This window comes from Stomoxys calcitrans, chromosome 5, assembly GCF_963082655.1.
Source record: "Stomoxys calcitrans chromosome 5, idStoCalc2.1, whole genome shotgun sequence".
Classification (NCBI taxonomy): domain Eukaryota; kingdom Metazoa; phylum Arthropoda; class Insecta; order Diptera; family Muscidae; genus Stomoxys; species Stomoxys calcitrans.
This window is the reverse complement of record NC_081556.1, coordinates 15,901,852-15,918,659: the sequence shown is the minus strand read 5'-3', so window position 1 is coordinate 15,918,659 and position 16,808 is coordinate 15,901,852. Positions and strand designations below refer to the sequence as shown.

At 40.8% G+C, this 16,808-nt stretch overlaps 1 protein-coding gene across 1 annotated transcript; it reads right to left on the bottom strand.

Moving 5' to 3' along the window:
- Positions 1-3,563: 3,563 nt before the first annotated feature.
- Positions 3,564-16,476, bottom strand: LOC106083244 (tetraspanin-11). Its single transcript, XM_013246156.2, has 2 exons — positions 16,005-16,476; positions 3,564-4,806 (listed from the first exon to the last, which is right to left on the bottom strand). Exons 1-2 carry the CDS (start codon positions 16,059-16,061, stop codon positions 3,781-3,783), a joined length of 1,083 nt encoding a protein of 360 aa, XP_013101610.1. The 5' UTR covers positions 16,062-16,476; the 3' UTR covers positions 3,564-3,780.
- Between the last annotated feature and the right edge of the window lie 332 nt (positions 16,477-16,808).

The following is a 16,808-nucleotide window of genomic DNA, read 5'->3' as shown; positions in this document are numbered from 1 at the left end:
AGACAGCATGTAGTTATGTCTTTGCACTGGTAGGATCTTTGTCTCCTGATGAAGGTGGTCCACATGAGAACTTAGAAGACAGCCCATCCACAGGGACAGAAGAAGGAAGATGCCTTCAAGTTCCTACCGTTGAACCATCCAGATCGCCCAACAACTTGCGAATGTTCACATCCGCTAAATCAGACAAGTTCTCAAGGAAATGAGAACCTAAAGTGGAACTTCTTCTGACTGCCAGTGCGGGACACAGACACAGTAAATGTTCTATGATCGCTTCTTCCTCGAACCTGATTTTGACAATACTAACCTCGAATGGAACGAGGTTAGTATTGTCAAAATCAGTCTATAGCCTCATAGCTCCCATGTAAACCGATTTCCTATTTGGATTTCTTGAGCCCCCAGAGGATTTAATTTTCATCCGATTTGACTGAAATTTGGCCCAAAGACTTCTGTTCTGGCTTTCAACATCATCATCCGTGCCGAGTTCGGATCATACTCTGTGTATAAACTGATATCGCCCCCAAAAAGCCGATCCTCGGATTTGACCTCTTGAGCCCCTAAAAGCCTCAGTTTTCATTCGATTTGGCAGAAGAACTTCTGTTTTGACTTCCAACATCAGTGCCAAGTAAAATCCGATTCGGTCTATAAACTGATATAGCGCCCATACAAACCGATCCCCGGATTTGACTTATTGAGCTCCCAAAAGCCTTAGTTTTCAATCGAGTTGGCTGAAATTTGGCTCAAGGACTTCGGTTCTGACTTTCAACATCAGTGCCGAGTATGGTCTGAATAGGTTTATAAACTGATATATAGCCCCTTTAAAAACCGATCCCCGCATTTGACTTCTTCAGCCACTAGAAGCCTCTGTTTTCACCCGATTTGGCTAGAACTTGGCACAAGGATTACTGTCCAGACTTCCAACATCAGTGCCGATTATTATCCGAATCGGTCAACAATCTGGTATACCCCCATATAAACCGATCCCCGGATTTGACTTCTTGAGCCCCTAAAAGCCTCAGCTTTCATCCGAGTTGGCTAACACGTGGCTCAAGGACTTATGTTCTTACTTCCAACATCAGTGCCGAGTATAATCCGAATCGGTCCATAAACTGATATAACCCCCTTATAACCCGATCCACAGTTTTGACTTCTTGGACCCCTAGAAGCCTTAGTTTTCATCCAATTTGGCTGAAGTTTGGCACTAGGACTTTTGTTCTGAGTGCCAACATCAACGCCGAGTATGATCCTAATCGGTCTATAAACTGATATAGCCCCCATATAAACCGATCCCCGGATTTGATTTCTTGAGCCCCTAGAAGCCTTAATTTTCATTCGATTTGGCTGAAATTTGCCAGAAGGACTTTCGTTTTGAATTTCAACATCAGGGCCGATTATTATCCGAATCGGTCAACAATCTGGTATACCCTCATATAAACCGATTCCCAGATTTGTGTTCTTGAGCCCCTAAAAGTCTCTGTTTTCATCCGAGTTGGCTAAAACTGGCTCTAGGACAAGCGAGTATAATCCGCATCGGTCCATAAACTGATATATTAATAAGCCTCTGTTTTTATCCGATTTTTCTTAAACTTGGCACAAGGACTTCTGTTCTGACTTTGAACATCAGTGCCGAGTGTGATCCGCATCGGTCCATAAACTGATATAACCCCCATATAAACCGATCCCCAGTTTTAACATCTTGAGCCCCTAGAAACCTTAGTTTTCATCCGATTTGGCTGAAATTTGGCACAAGGACTTTCGTTCTGACTTTATACTGATATAGCCCCCGTACAAACCGATCTCCGCATTTGACTTCTTAAGCCCCTAAAAGCCCCCATGGTGGTGGATACCCAAGATTCGGCCTCACCGAACACGTCTATTCTGAACACACCAACCAACAAATAAAGAAGCATAGATTGATTTTAATATATAAGACTAGTTGGACAGGGTTCGCTCTGATTCGCTCTGAGCCCTTTATTACAGTGGTTCATGAATAAGTCCAGTATGGGGGTGTGTTGGGGATGGGGTAAGCCCCAGACACTTGGACCCAGAAGTGGATATCAATTTGGTTCTCTACTCCCAATTACCTTTTATTTGAGCCCCATATCTACAATACATAATCAGGAAATATCTTTGATTTGGAAGGAGTTTAGGGGTTGGGGCTCTATCCCAAATACTTGGCTCTGAAATTGGTTATCAGATTCGTTTTCCACTCTCAAATACCTTTTATTTGAATCCCATATTGACGTGAGCGGTCAGTATATACCTTGGCCGGTTTAAGGGGGTCGGGCGTCCCTTCCAGGAACCCCACCCCAAATTTGGGCACAAATTTTTGTTTTTAGGTTGCTATGAAGTGAAATCGAAATTTGGTTTAAATCGCCCAACTCATATCTGAGATCTGGCATTTTTTAAAATTATGGTAAAGGGGAGGGTCCTCTCCCGCCGCGAGCTCAAAACTACCCCAAAAGTACCACCCAAAATCAAAAATTAATCAATATGGGACTCAAATAAAAGGTATTTGGGAGTAGAGTATGAATATGATTTTAAAAATTGGGTCCTGGTATCTAGGGGGTCTCCCCAAGCCCAAAACCATCCCAAATAGGCATATTGGACTATCATGTCAATGTGGGACTCAAATGAAAAGTATTCGGAAGTAGATTACGAGTCCGTCCCATCCCCTTAAGCTCCTCCCAAAATGGGAATATAAGCCGATCATGGCAATATGGTGTTCAAATGAAAGGTTCTTGAGAGTAGATGAAGAATATGAGTAGTTTGTGTGCCTAGGTGCCCGCCGCGAGCTCAAAACTGCCCCAAAAGTACCGCCCAAAATCAAAAGTGAACCTATCGGGACAACATGGGACTCACATAAAAGGTATTTGGGAGTAGAGTATGAATATGATTTTAAAAACTGGGTCCAGGTACCTAGGGGGCCGCCCCAAGGACAAAACCGCCCATATAAGCATTTTGGACGATTATGTCAATATGAGGCTCAAATGAAAAGTATTTGGGAGTTGATTACAAGTATGACATTAAAAATGTGGTCCAAGTAAAGTAGGGGGGCCGCCCCACCCCCCTAAGCTCCTCCCAAAATGGGAATATTAACCGATCACGGCAAAATGATGTTCAAATGAAAGGTACTTGAGAGTAGATGAAGAATATGAGTAATTTGTGTCCAAGTCTATAGGTGGTGATCTATCCTTAAAAGCACCCCAAAATAGGTTAATTGACCGATCAAGATAATGAGGGGTCAAGTGATAGATATTTTGTTAGTAGAGTGCTAACCTAACATTCAAATTTGTACACAAGTACCAGGAGGGGTGAATCACAAACCCGGTCTCGCAAATGGTACTGGAGAATTATATAGGATACATAGTTAGTAAGAAAAATATTTTTGGATGTGGTGTTAATGAAGGCGCAGGGAAGGGGCCGAGTTTTTTTTTTAAAATTTCATCAAAAATAGTATTTTTTGGTACAGGTTCTTTTTTAACATTTTTAGCCCTTAAATTTTATCAGAATCTCGTCCTTTTTATAACAACTAATTTTTAAAGGACCTTTCTGCGTTTCTCGGAATTTCTTCTTTGGTTTCGTTTTTATTATGTTCGCATTCTTGGTTTACAAAAACTAAAAATTATTTAATTAAATATTTTATATATAAAAAAATGCACAGACACACACTAACATTAAAATAATTTATATATAATTTCAAATACTTGTCCATCAGTTCTTCTATAGAATGGAAAACTTAATTCAATACTAAGGAAGAGTGTGAGTGGGGTGGCAGGACAATTAAACTAAATAACTTCTTGTAGTGGGAACACTATAATCACTGGACACCGGTTTGAAAGTGGTGTTGTAACGATTCTTATACAGATCTCGCGGTTGTATATAGACCTCTTTAAAGTCTTCCGATATGTCGCTGGGCACCCCATGGATGACAGCACCCCGGGAATCCTCGGCCAAGCGCAATTCCACCTCCGGTTCATAGACATTGTCCTCACGTTGGCGCAATTTAATTCTGGGACGCAATTCCATAAAGCTTTGCACTTGAACTTTTTTGGTGGAAATTTTCGTACACGCCAAGGTTATGCTTAGCAATACACAAAATTCCACCACCGCTATGATAAGGCTGGCCGCCAGAAATATCACATATTGCTGGCGATACCAATTGTCCAGATAACTTAGGCAGGGCGAAGAGAAACGAAATTGTGTATAGTCCTTTTTCTCCAGCGACTGGCACATGGTTTCATTTGCCGGTTTGGGATCCAAATGGGATTTCTTATCCGAGGGGTTATCCAGAATGCAGCAGGTCAACGGCACCACTCGGTCGCGGGGACCATAAGGTTGAATTTTCCACAAGGAGGTGTCATAGTTGATGTCACTGTTCATGCCACAACAACCGAATTTGGCCTGGGCCAGATCCATGGCTATGGTGAATTGTTCTCTGCCCGGTACACCATAATTGCCTTGCAATGCCTTGACCATTTTCGTCTCATCCAAACTAATGCCCAGGCAATGGGGCCACAGGGTAATAGCTAAACAAACAATGGACTCAGCCAACAGCAGCACCACCACCGTTAGGAAATAAAAACTCAGGCAGCAGTAGGTGTTGAGACAGGAAGCCCAGAAACCCATCATTGCGGCTAGAACAGCTATAAGGCCGGCTACCGCCAAGCCTATGGAAATGTAATAAAATAAAGGCTGAGGCAAATCATTGAGATTTTCGCTGGTGGCTGCCAGCAGACGGGACAGCAGTATTCGTTTGGTATCGGTGAATAGATAAAAGCCAGCTACAATAAGAATGGTGCCACATACCTGGAAAGAAACAATAGAAGAAAAACAATAGAAAAAAACGATCAGAAATTGTTAAGTATTTATTTTTATAATTTTTTCTGAAAAATGGCAACCCTGAAATCTAATCATTGCACAGTGGTTCTGAATCGAAAAGTTCTGTATATCTACAAAATATTTCATTAAGGTGAACGCCGAGGTGTTTTACTTCAAGTGAGTAGGATGGTAGGTATTTAGTTGGTCCAGGGGCTGACTTAATGGTTTCAATGCCCTTACGTAACTTCTTAATGCTTGATTGAATGCTTGGCCCACCATTAAGGTGAGTTCACTTGGTGGTCAGTTTGGCCTATTGTGATAACTTAGCGAGAATCATTATATTGGGTTGCCCAAAAAGTAATTGCGGATTTTTCATATAGTCGGCGTTGACAAATTTTTTCACAGCTTGTGACTCTGTAACTGCATTCTTTCTTCTGTCAGTTATCAGCTGTTACTTCTAGCTTGATTTAGAAAAAAAGTGTAAAAAAATATATTTGATTAAAGTTCATTCTAAGTTTTATTAAAAATGCATTTACTTTCTTTTAAAAAATCCGCAATTACTTTTTGGGCAACCCAACAGGTGAAAAAGCAAAAAAGAAGTTATTCTCTACAATAGACCTTGAAATGAGAGTAAGAAGGAAAAGAGGAGGACAAAAAGCAGCCACCTATCCGATATCCCCACATGCATGTACATTAGGGAGGATCAATTTTTAATCGACAAAGCGGTTATCGAATTCGGAATCTACGACGAATTCTAACAAAATTTGACATCATGGAGTTTTAACGATAGTCTGTTCGTCAGCAACTTCCACCTTAATTACAAAAACCCAGTAAAGGGGCCAAGAAATTTTTTCAAATATAGGGTGATTTTTTAAAAGCTTTAGGAAAGTTAAAAAAACCCATAAAATTCAGAAAAATTCATAAAATCTTCATTTTGATCGATAGTACGGTACATGGAATTTAGTGTTTGAAGATTATTTCATGCAAATGTTGACCGTATCTGCGCCTCAAATGATCCACCTGCTTAGTCCATTATTGGTATTCTCTTTCCAACATTTCGGCCGGTATCTCACGAATTAATGATTCAATGTTGTCATCCAATGCGTGTTTGCATGTATAGATATGAGCTTGAACATAGCTCCACAAAAAATAGTCTAAAGGCGTTAAATCGCACGATATAGGCGGCCACTTGACCGGTCTCAAACGTGAAATGAAATGTTCGCCAAACTCGCCTCTCATTTAAGATCATTGTCACGCGTGCTGTGTGACATGTGGCACCGTCTTTTTAAAACCACATGTCCTGCAATAAACTTGGATATCATCTCACGGTAGCGCTCACCATTCACAGTTACGTTACGATTCGCAGCATATTTGAAGAAGTACGGTCCAATGATGCCACCAACCCATAAACCGCACGAAACCCTGACTTTTTCTGGATGCATTAGTAGCTCTTGCAATGTTTCTGGCTGATCTTCACTCCAAAAAATTCTGCTTATTTACGTACCCATTGGGCCAAAAATGAGGTTCGTCCATAAAATGGAAGAAGAATACTATGAACTTCCTTAACAGAGCACGTATTTCGATAACAAAATTCAATAATTTGCAAGCGTTGTTCGACGATTCATGGTTAAATTATTGATCAAACTGATGGTGTTTGACAGGGAAACAAAACACAAAGCGTGCGTGAAGTGTTTAAACCAGTGCTGTCGAAACGATAATAGCTAAAAAATCACCCTTTATACAAGAGCTATATCAAGTTGTTGAGCGATAAGGACCATATCTGTCAGGGCTTTTAGAACTCATAGAAAAATACCACCTCCAAAATTTCTGGCAAATCGAGTAATAATTGCGCCCTTCAGAAGCTCATGAAGTCAAATTGGGAGATCGGTTTGTATGGCAGCTATATGAACCGATTTGACCATACTTGGCACAGTTATTAAAAGTCACAACGCTACGTGCTAAGTTTTAAAAAAAAAATTCTTCTGATGGTCTTGCCAGGATTCAAACCCACGAGGTCGGCGTCATAGGCGGACATGCTAATCTCTGCGCTTAGGTGGCCTCACCTATAAGAGGGTCAATAAAATGCCCCCTGTAGCGTGTAGCGTGGCCTGTGCCACTTTCTTCCTTATATGTATGTCATTGGACCCACAATTTATCCACCTTTTCCTTAGCATTCAGTTTATACAGCCTATAAGGACCCGTGTGGTGCCATTTCGATATCTGGCAAGGTCAAATACATAAAAGGAATCTTGGCCAGGAAACTGAATTAGAAGTGTCACATTCGGGAGCGTATAGAGAAGGCACACAGATGTTGGGAGCTTGAATCCAAGGATAGTCCACTGGTTCAACAGGAGCGTGATTAGACCAAAACTTACTAACGCCACAGGAGTTTGGTGGAAATTAAGTTTGTGGCGGCCACTGCAGCTATGGCACATAAGATGATGGGAGAAAGTACAGAGGATAGGAGCAGGTCACAACATGGCGGTGAATTCGAGGCGACAATAGAAAGGAATGGATGAGGTTTCGGTTCGGATACCTAAGACGGCACTTGAGACCGACTACGTGCCATACAGCCATCGGCACAGTCTTGGATAAACGGAACTTTGATATTGCCATGCTACATGGATGGATCAAAGCCAGAGGTCAGAGGGCCCTGTTGTATACAATGAAAACCCAGGCTTGGGATAGCTGTGAGCACCACACGGGCTGGAATTTTTAGATCCGATCTGTGTGGTGTTCACTGCTGTCGCGAGAAGTTTAGATGCGAGCAAACGGGCGCGTTCACAGTTTGCGGATGGTGCAATGCTCTATACGGAGTAGCTGCAACGGCCGTCGCGGACAATCAGCGGTATCGAGCAGAGAGTCTCCGTGAGAGGCCGGGCGGCACCGTCTCTTGCATAAATACCAAATGCCTATGATTCTCGATATGACAAGGCGAGTTTTTGGCCACCATGTTCTCGTGGTGATCGGTCCTTGGACCGGAACGAGCTTGCTCAGCTACAGGAGCTAGACGACAATCGCACCCTCCACATGCAAATGTGGCATCAACTACAACAACAAGACCCAGGGACGGAGATCTATTTCCAATTCACAGAATGCGTGATGTGGTATGGTGTTTACGCGAGGGCTTCGAGTGAGAACAAGTTTTCGGATCGTATTGTGGCCAGGAGGCCACCGTAGCGGAGAGGTTAGCATGTCCGCCTATGACGCTGAACGTCTGTGTTTGAATCTTGGCAGGAATATCAGAAACATTTTCAGCGGTGCTTATTCTCTCCCAACGCTGGCGACATTTGCGAGGTATTTAGCCATTTAAAAAATTCTCTTCAAAGAGGTGTCGCTCTGCGGCACGCCGTTCGAACTCGACTATAAAAAAGAGGTCCCTTATGAATGAGCTAAGAATTGAATAGGACCCCATGAGAAGTTTGCCCCAGTTCCTTAATGGAATGTTCATGGGCCAATTTACATTTGCAAAGTTGTTATCAGGGATATAACAACCAGGACGGTAAGGTCACGAACAACACGAAGTATTGAAAAAAGATTAACGCCTTCCCTGAGGATGGCACTATCCCCATTGTTTGGATGCCGGGTCATAGCGGAGTAATGTGGAATAAAAGAGCAGACGTGTTGGCAATGAAGGCCAGAGGACAGCCGTCAATAAGCTTAGTGAATCCGAAGCTTTTCGGGGCGACGCAAACCAAGATAAGGGCGAGGGCGTCCAATGCGCATATAACACTGTGGAACAGCGATCCAAATCATGGGAAGACAAGGCTATTTCTGAAAACAAGTAAGAAGGAGATCAAAATAGCTTTTGGTATCATAACGAGACATGATGCAAATGATAGCCTGTGTAGGACATGTGGGAAAGATGAAGACACGTTGCACAGTGGGAGAAAATCGAAAAAAAACTAGTAAATAATATGCCACTTAAGAACGGGTAGTGATATCTTTGAAATTTGGAATGGTTAGAGCTGAGGTATTAAAGAGATCGTAAATAGCAAAATACAAAGCACATCTCGGTCAAAATTGCATAAAATTTTTGAATATCTACGAAACCAGTGGAGATAATGTAGATCTCAAGCGGACTTTTTTGTAGGGATTTTTGAGCACTAAAAAAAACAGATCGGACCAAAAACGAAGATTTGGCAGCCCCAACAAATTTTCGAAATACCGAGGTGACCAATTTAGGAGCCTGCCAAAAGGCGCCCCGACAACCTAGGGCATTGAAATTTTGCACTCGATCTCGCTCTAACCATACCAATTTCTCTACCCGTTCTCACACGGCATTTTTTTTATTAATTTTTTTTTTTTGATTTTCTCCCACTGTGCGTTGGAGCATTTCTTATGTTATTGCCCGGCATTTGCGGCTTACAAATACAGACACTAAATTGGGGACACAATACACAACTTAGCGGCGAGGAATGGAGGACAATTAGGTATTTGTGAGTAGCACGGAATTCCTAACTTTGTTAGAGGTTACTTTATTTCGCCATTTGCTTTGTAACACTTCGAAATATTAGCCTAACTCCTTGTTTAAGGTTAGGTTAGGTCGAAAAGAGGGTGCAGATATTAATCCGCCTCATACCACTATGGACATACACCTAAGCCAGTAATCGGCTTGCAGAGGGCACAACTCCTTGTTTTACTTTCCACCCGTTTTTATTCCGCTCTACAGGTAACCTCTATCACCTTGGTATATTGGTGAGAACTGTGAGTCTGTGATCGAACAGTACAGCCGACAACCAGTTGATGGAATAGCCTGGATAACATCCAAACCATCCACATACTCTCATCTCACTGGACGTCTCCCCCATTTTATTCAACAAATATGTCAAGTATGGTCTAAATCGAGTAATAACCTCCCATATAAACCGATCTCCCGATTTTACTTCTTATCCGATTTGGCTCAAATTTTGCACTACGACTTTTCCTACAACCTTTAATTTACGTGCTGAATCTGGTCTGAATCGGTGCATACCGATCTCTCGATTTTATTTCTTAAGCGCCTATAGGGCCCAATTCTTATCCGATTTGGGTGAAATTTTGCACACTGACTTCACTGACTATGGTCTCCAACTACCAAATCAGGTATGGTCCAATCGGTCCATAACCTGATATAGCTTCAATAGCATGAAAATTGTTATCCGTTACCCTTTGTATGCCTATAAAGAGATACCGGGCAAAGAACTCGATTCATGGTAAAGGGTATATAAGATTCAGCCCAGCCGAACTTAGCACGCTTTTACTGGTTTAGTATTAAGAGCGCGCAACAGATCGCTGTTCATAGTAGCATGGATTAATATCCGCTCCCTCTTTTCAACCCAACTTAAACTTGTCGAAACTTAATTATACACCGATTCCCCACATGTTTGCTCTGCAGAATTATTAGGTTCTATACTGTGGACTTTAAAAAATTCTTGTATGAGATCACTCGACGTTAATGTAATTTTCTATTTCAAGCTTATATCTTGAATTCATTTAGAAAACACCTCTCTAGAAATAATTTTCCAAAACATTTGCCTATGATCTCCGAAAGAGATTCCGTGCCGCCTCCTCGTATCAAGTCTTCTCAAAAAAAAAAAAAAAAACAAAAAATCTAGTTTGTATGCCATAGGCATAACGATGATGATGATGATTTAATGATTCATGAAACAGATTGGGTGGTGCTCGCCTATAGATGGATGGCTTTATGACGGCTTGGATATGGATGGTGTGTGTAAAGGTTGGATTTCTGTAGAAAGTGAAACAATTACTCACTTATTAATAAGCGCTCATACCAGCCAACATCTGTACGTATGTACAGTATATGTATACATATATCCGAATTTATTATTATTATAATTTTTATTAAAACTAAAAAAATTTGAACCAGCCAACCAACCACCCAGCCAGTCAGCTATCCATTAACGCCAACCAAACTTCTAAATTATGAGCTTTGGTGGATTGCTCTTTGCGGCTTTTTGTTGATGTTTAATCATAAAATTGAATAAAAAAAACGAAAACGTTCATCGAAGCATAACTAAATTAAGTTTGCATTGCATCAAAACAAATTTTTGAACAAATGAAAAGGAAAACTGCGAAAAATTTTACAGATTCGCAGAGACTATTGTAATACCCTAAATATCGCACTAGGCTTATAGGAGGTAAACCATCGTTTACGGGTTTACTTCTTAACCAAAGGCTCGATAACTTTTTTTCTTTGAGGATTTGAACTACTTGGTAAAAAATGCTTCGAAATCCGTATTCGGGCACAAGAAACCTTCCCCAAGATACCTATGGTACAACCAAGAGTGTCGAAATGCTACTGAAGCCAAGAATGCGCCAAATAGAGTAACTCTGCAAAAAGTAGCAAAGCGCCAGATGAAGGAGAGGTATCGGCAACAGAGGCGAGAGAGAGAGGGGAAACGTCAATTCGTCACGTATCGAGATGTACAGAAGTCGGAGTGAAGTCCGGAAATTTTACCAAAGAATCAAACATCGAACTAATGGTTTTGGTACCGGCACATCCTCCTGCAGAGACAAAGTAGGAAATCTGGTAACAGATGTAGATAGCATGCTTAGGAAATGGAAAGATCATTTTTTCCAGCAGCTGGAATCGAGGGGAATACCGCAGAACCAATCCCAGATGATGGTATAGAATCTTTACCGCCTAATCAGAATGAGGTTCAAGTAGCAGTAACCAGCAGGTGCCGATGGGTTGCCAGCTGAACTATTTAATACTGTTGGCTGATAAGGCGTATGCATCGGTGCAACTGCCCGATCAGGTTAGAAGATCACATACCCGATGATTTGAATCTCAGCATACTATGCCCCGTACATGAAAAACAAGTAAAAACGCGCTAATTCGGCCGGGCGGATTCTTGGGAAACCACCATGGATTATACTAAACATTTACAAAATTTAATTTATTTCAAGAGTAAATCAGCCAAAAGTTTAAGCTTCTTGGTTACGTATAAGACTAATCTGGAGATCGGTTTATATGTGGCCTATATTATGTTATACAGTGCTTTGCACCATACTTACCACGCTTGTTGGAAGTCATATCACAAGACAACGTACAAATTTCAAGCCAAATCGTATAACAATTGCGGCTTCCTGGGGCTTTATATCGTAAATCGGGTGATCGGTTTATATGGAAGCTATATAAGATTATTGACCGATTTGGACCGCACTGAGCAATGTGGTTGGAAGTACTAAAAGAACACTATATGCCGAATTTCAGCCAAGTCGGATAACAAATGCGGCTTCCTGGGGCTTAATATCGTAAATCGGGTGATCGGTTTATATGGAAGCTATATAAGATTATTGACCGATTTGGACCGTACTAAGTACGGTGGTTAGATGTACTTAAATAACACTGCCTAATTTCAGCCAAATCGGATAACAATTGCGGCTTCCATAGGCTTAAGATTTCATATCGGGGGATCGGTTTAAATGAGTGCTATATTAGGTTATAGACCGATTTGGACCGTACTTGGCAATGTTATTAGAAGTCGTAACAGAACACTATGTGCAAAATTTCAGTCAAATCAAATAGCAATTGCGTCTGCTAAGGGCTCAGGATGTCAAAAACGCGAGATCGGTTTGCATGAAAGCTATATCAGATTATTGATCGATTTGAACCGTACTGAGCATGGATGTTGGAAGCACCTAAAAAAACACTAAAAGCCAAATTTCAGCCAAATCGGATAAAAATTGCGTCAATCTGTCAAATCGGTAGATCGGTTTATATGGGAGCCATATCCGATTATAGACCGATTTGGACCGTACTTGGCACTGTTGTTAGAAGGCGTAACAGAACACTATGTGAAATATTGAGTTGCCCAAAAAGTAAATGCGGATTTTTCATATAGTCGGCGTTGACAAATTTTTTCACAGCTTGTGACTCTGTAATTGCATTCTGTCAGTTATCAGCTGTTACTTTTAGCTTGCTTTAGAAAAAAAGTGTAAAAAAAGTATATTAGATTAAAGTTCATTCTAATTTTTATTAAAAATGCATTTACTTTCTTTTAAAAAATCCGCAATTACTTTTTGGGCAACCCAATATTTCAGCTAAATCGGATAACAATTGTGGTTGCTAGGGGTTCAAGTTTTCAAATTGGGATATCGGTTTATATGGGAGCTATATTCAAATCAGAACCAATATAGCCCATATGCAATCCCCAACGACGTACATTATCTGGGCATAGCGGATATCTTTATATATAATAGTTATGGTAATTTCGACAGATGGATGGACAAGGTTAAAAAAGAACCTAAAAGGATAAACTGACACTTACGACAATCATCTCTTCGTCGATTACAAAGCCGCTTTCGACGTTCCTATACGTTCAAAGATTATTCAAGCCATGTCTGAGTTTGGTATCGCTGCCAATTTGATAAGACTTTGCAGGATAACGCATGCTGATACACGCTCCTCAGTAAGAATAAGAAAGAACCTCTCCCAACCGTTCAAGACTAAACGAGGTTTCAGACAGAGAAACAGTTTAACGTGTGATCTCTTTAATAACCTGCTGCAGACAATTAAACGAGATGGAGATGTGAATAGGTATGCCACACTATTCACATGCTATGCCGACGGCATCGATGTTATGTGTCGGAAACCAAAAGTGATAACCACAGCAAAACAGTACTTGGAGTGTTTGAGAGAAGAGTTCTCCGTATTCTATCGAATTTCGTTTGGCCTGTATGGATACGGTAGTGAAGGCATTCAATTACGTTACAACTATGCAAACGTAGTCATTGGATGCCACCGTAGCGCAGAGGTTACCATGTCGTTCGAATCCTGTTGAGAATACCAGCAAAACTTTTCAGCAGTGGTTATCCCCTCCTAGTGCTGGCAACATATATGAGATACTATGGCATGTAGAAACTTCTCCCCAAAGAGGTGTCGCATTGCGGCACGCCGTTCGGACTCGGCTATAAAAAGGAGGACCCTTATCATTGAGCTTTAACTTGAATCGGACAGGCCGCAGTGAAGTTTTGCCCCGTTCCTTAATGGAATGTTCAATTTTTTGCATGGCTTCGACAATGAAGGCATACAATAACGTTGCAGCTAATGCTATGTTAGTCAGTCAGACACAAGCGTCATTGTAGTGAGATTATGCGACACCTGGAAAAAAGACCCTAAAAACACAGATTGCAGCTATTCACTTTTAGCGATTGAGCAGAAAAGATTGGCCGGGTTATTCAACAGTCAATTTATTAAGCATCCCAATATTGATAAAGAGAGTAAGAGAGCCAGAAAACCCCATCTTGAAATCACGAACGTTAACGGAACTTAAGACAAGAACACTTGAAGTACTGTCGGCATTAGTGGGCTATGGTCTATTATCAAGTCAGTCTTGAACCCCGCCAGAAGGGAGTATAAGGCCTCAGTCACTTATGGCGGTGTAAAAGTGACTGATGCGAAAAGATGGGCCAAGTTGTTCTACAGCCAATTTATTGAGCATCCAAAAGGGGATAAGGAGAGGATGAGGGCCATTCGTCGCATATGTATGTGGTCTCCAAGCCAATTACGTACGCCAACCAAAACCCAAAGTCATCTAGGGCACTGGTTTGTAAAAGAAGCTCTACACTGATACTGTAGAGCCTGAATGCACCGGGTTTGTGACAACATGACCAAGGTACTCAACCTCTCTCTCTGCACACCCTTAGAGTTCCCCAACCTGGAAAGTATTCTGGTAAGGTAGAATCGTATAGACCGATCGCCCTTCTCAGGAGCACTAATCCACCCGAGCCATCGTGGAGAATTCCCAATTGCTGAGCATTTAGGAAATCCAGACCTGCCAGGATAATGCTCTACAAACTACAAACTCCCCAGTTCTCATGTGGATTACCTCTATCAGAATATGAAGATCCTTTCATCGCAGCCATCCAAATCAACATCTATAATTGGGTTGCCCAAAAAGTAATTGCGGATTTTTTAAAAGAAAGTAAATGCATTTTTAATAAAACTTAGAATGAACTTTAATCAAATATACTTTTTTTACACTTTTTTTCTAAAGCAAGCTAAAAGTAACAGCTGATGACTGACAGAAGAAAGAATGCAATTACAGAGTCACAAGCTGTGAAAAAATTTGTCAACGCCGACTATATGAAAAATCCGCAATTACTTTTTGGGCAACCAAAAAGCAATAGATAGGCTATCACCGTCCAGAGACATCAGGTGGGATATTCATAATCTGGAACGAGAGGTTCAGCGTTACAAAAGAGAGCCTCTAGATCAAGCAAAGTGCCCCTAAATAACATTCACTACAGTAGGACAGCGGTAGCGGTAAACAGCTTACCGAATCCATCCGCCACCCATAACACCTGTAGAAGTGAAAGCCCCACTGCAAAATCGTAATGTAGGTTTGCGCTGCAGAAGGGAGCCTCTAGAGCCAGCTGAGTATCAGGTGGTTCTAAGTAGCATTTACAAGGGCATAGTAGCGGAAGCGGTCAACAGCCGTTCTTGGAGACCTTCCTTTGGCCATACCACCTCATGAAGTTAACTGCACAAGTTAAACCAAAATAGTTTAGCAGATGCAACCGCCTTAACCTCTGAGTAATAGCTTAAAAGTTAAAAAAAAATCTTTGTTGTTAAAAATTCATTGTTGCACACTGGGCCAGTTTTTCATAAAAACCTTTTAAGAGGTCAGTATGTCACATAATTCTTTTGATTTGAATTTTACACTTAGACAAATTGTCTATTAATCCAAATAAGGTAGCACTTTTATGTTACTTTATGTGTTTCAAACCATATATGGATTGCCGACAACATAAGCCCTACCGGTAAAGCGATAGACATACGTAGGGGTATATCGAATTTATGGTAATTAGCATTCATTCCCGTTTCATTATCGCCAGATTCTCGTCATAAAGTCTAGCTCTGAGTGTGTCACACAAAACCACACTACTGCGGTGGATTACTATACAAACACATAAACACACACACACCCACTCTAACCCATATGCGTACATTCATACACATGCATATAACGGTTAAGTACAAATTTAAACGAATTTGTGGTTTATCTCTTCCAAAGGAATACCCTTGTGTGTCGATTTCTCTTTCACATATCAAAAAATAGTCATTCCATTATTAGCTGGCAGTGGTAATGAAGCCAAATTATGCTGGTAATTTCAAAATACCTAGATACGCGTATGTAAATAATAAAAATGTAAATGTATCACAATTAAATACTTACTAAAAATAACAAATTACAACAATTGAGCAATAGTTTATGATTGCAAAAGCGACCCATTGTAATGGTGATAAGAACGGCTCGAAACTGCAGTGAATTGGATCACAATGCAGGTCGGTCGATGGGTTGTGGATGACTGGATGGACTAAACACGACTCGCCGCAGACGCAGTAGAGATATATATGAGATAAACACAATAACTTTTGTTTGTTGTCTGGCAACTGCACTAGAATTTCTTAGATTCCCATTGAATCACATTTTTCATATATCTACATATATTTATTTTATAAATTCTTAAGATTTTCCTCTTTTTAATTTCTTAATCATGTGTAATATAATCGTAGTTTTGTTTATCTCAATGCACCATTATACGCATGTTTATCACTTTTTTGATTGAATTTCTTGTTCGGTTTTGCCCTTTTACTTTTTCATTTCGAATTTCGCTTATGGACTCCGAGCCGTTACGGTTTGTAGCTTAGCTTTATTACAACTAAATGAGCAACATTCTGTGGCAACATTATGGAGGAGTTCAATGGCTATGCTAGGCTGTTGGCGTCGCAGTCATTGTCATCATCATGCTTGTTGATCCAGCGTAACCGCAATGAGAGTGAGAGAAAGAGTATTCACCTTTTAGGTTCTCTCTCTCTCATGGTTAAGTACACTAATAACCCCCCATTATACCAATTAATTACAAATAACAGTGTTGCCACAGATAAAGTAGAGCAACTGAAGTAACAGTTTTAAGTCAAGGCTTAAAGACTTGAGAAATAAATATTTTGACTGTCGATTAATTGCTTGCGATTTACT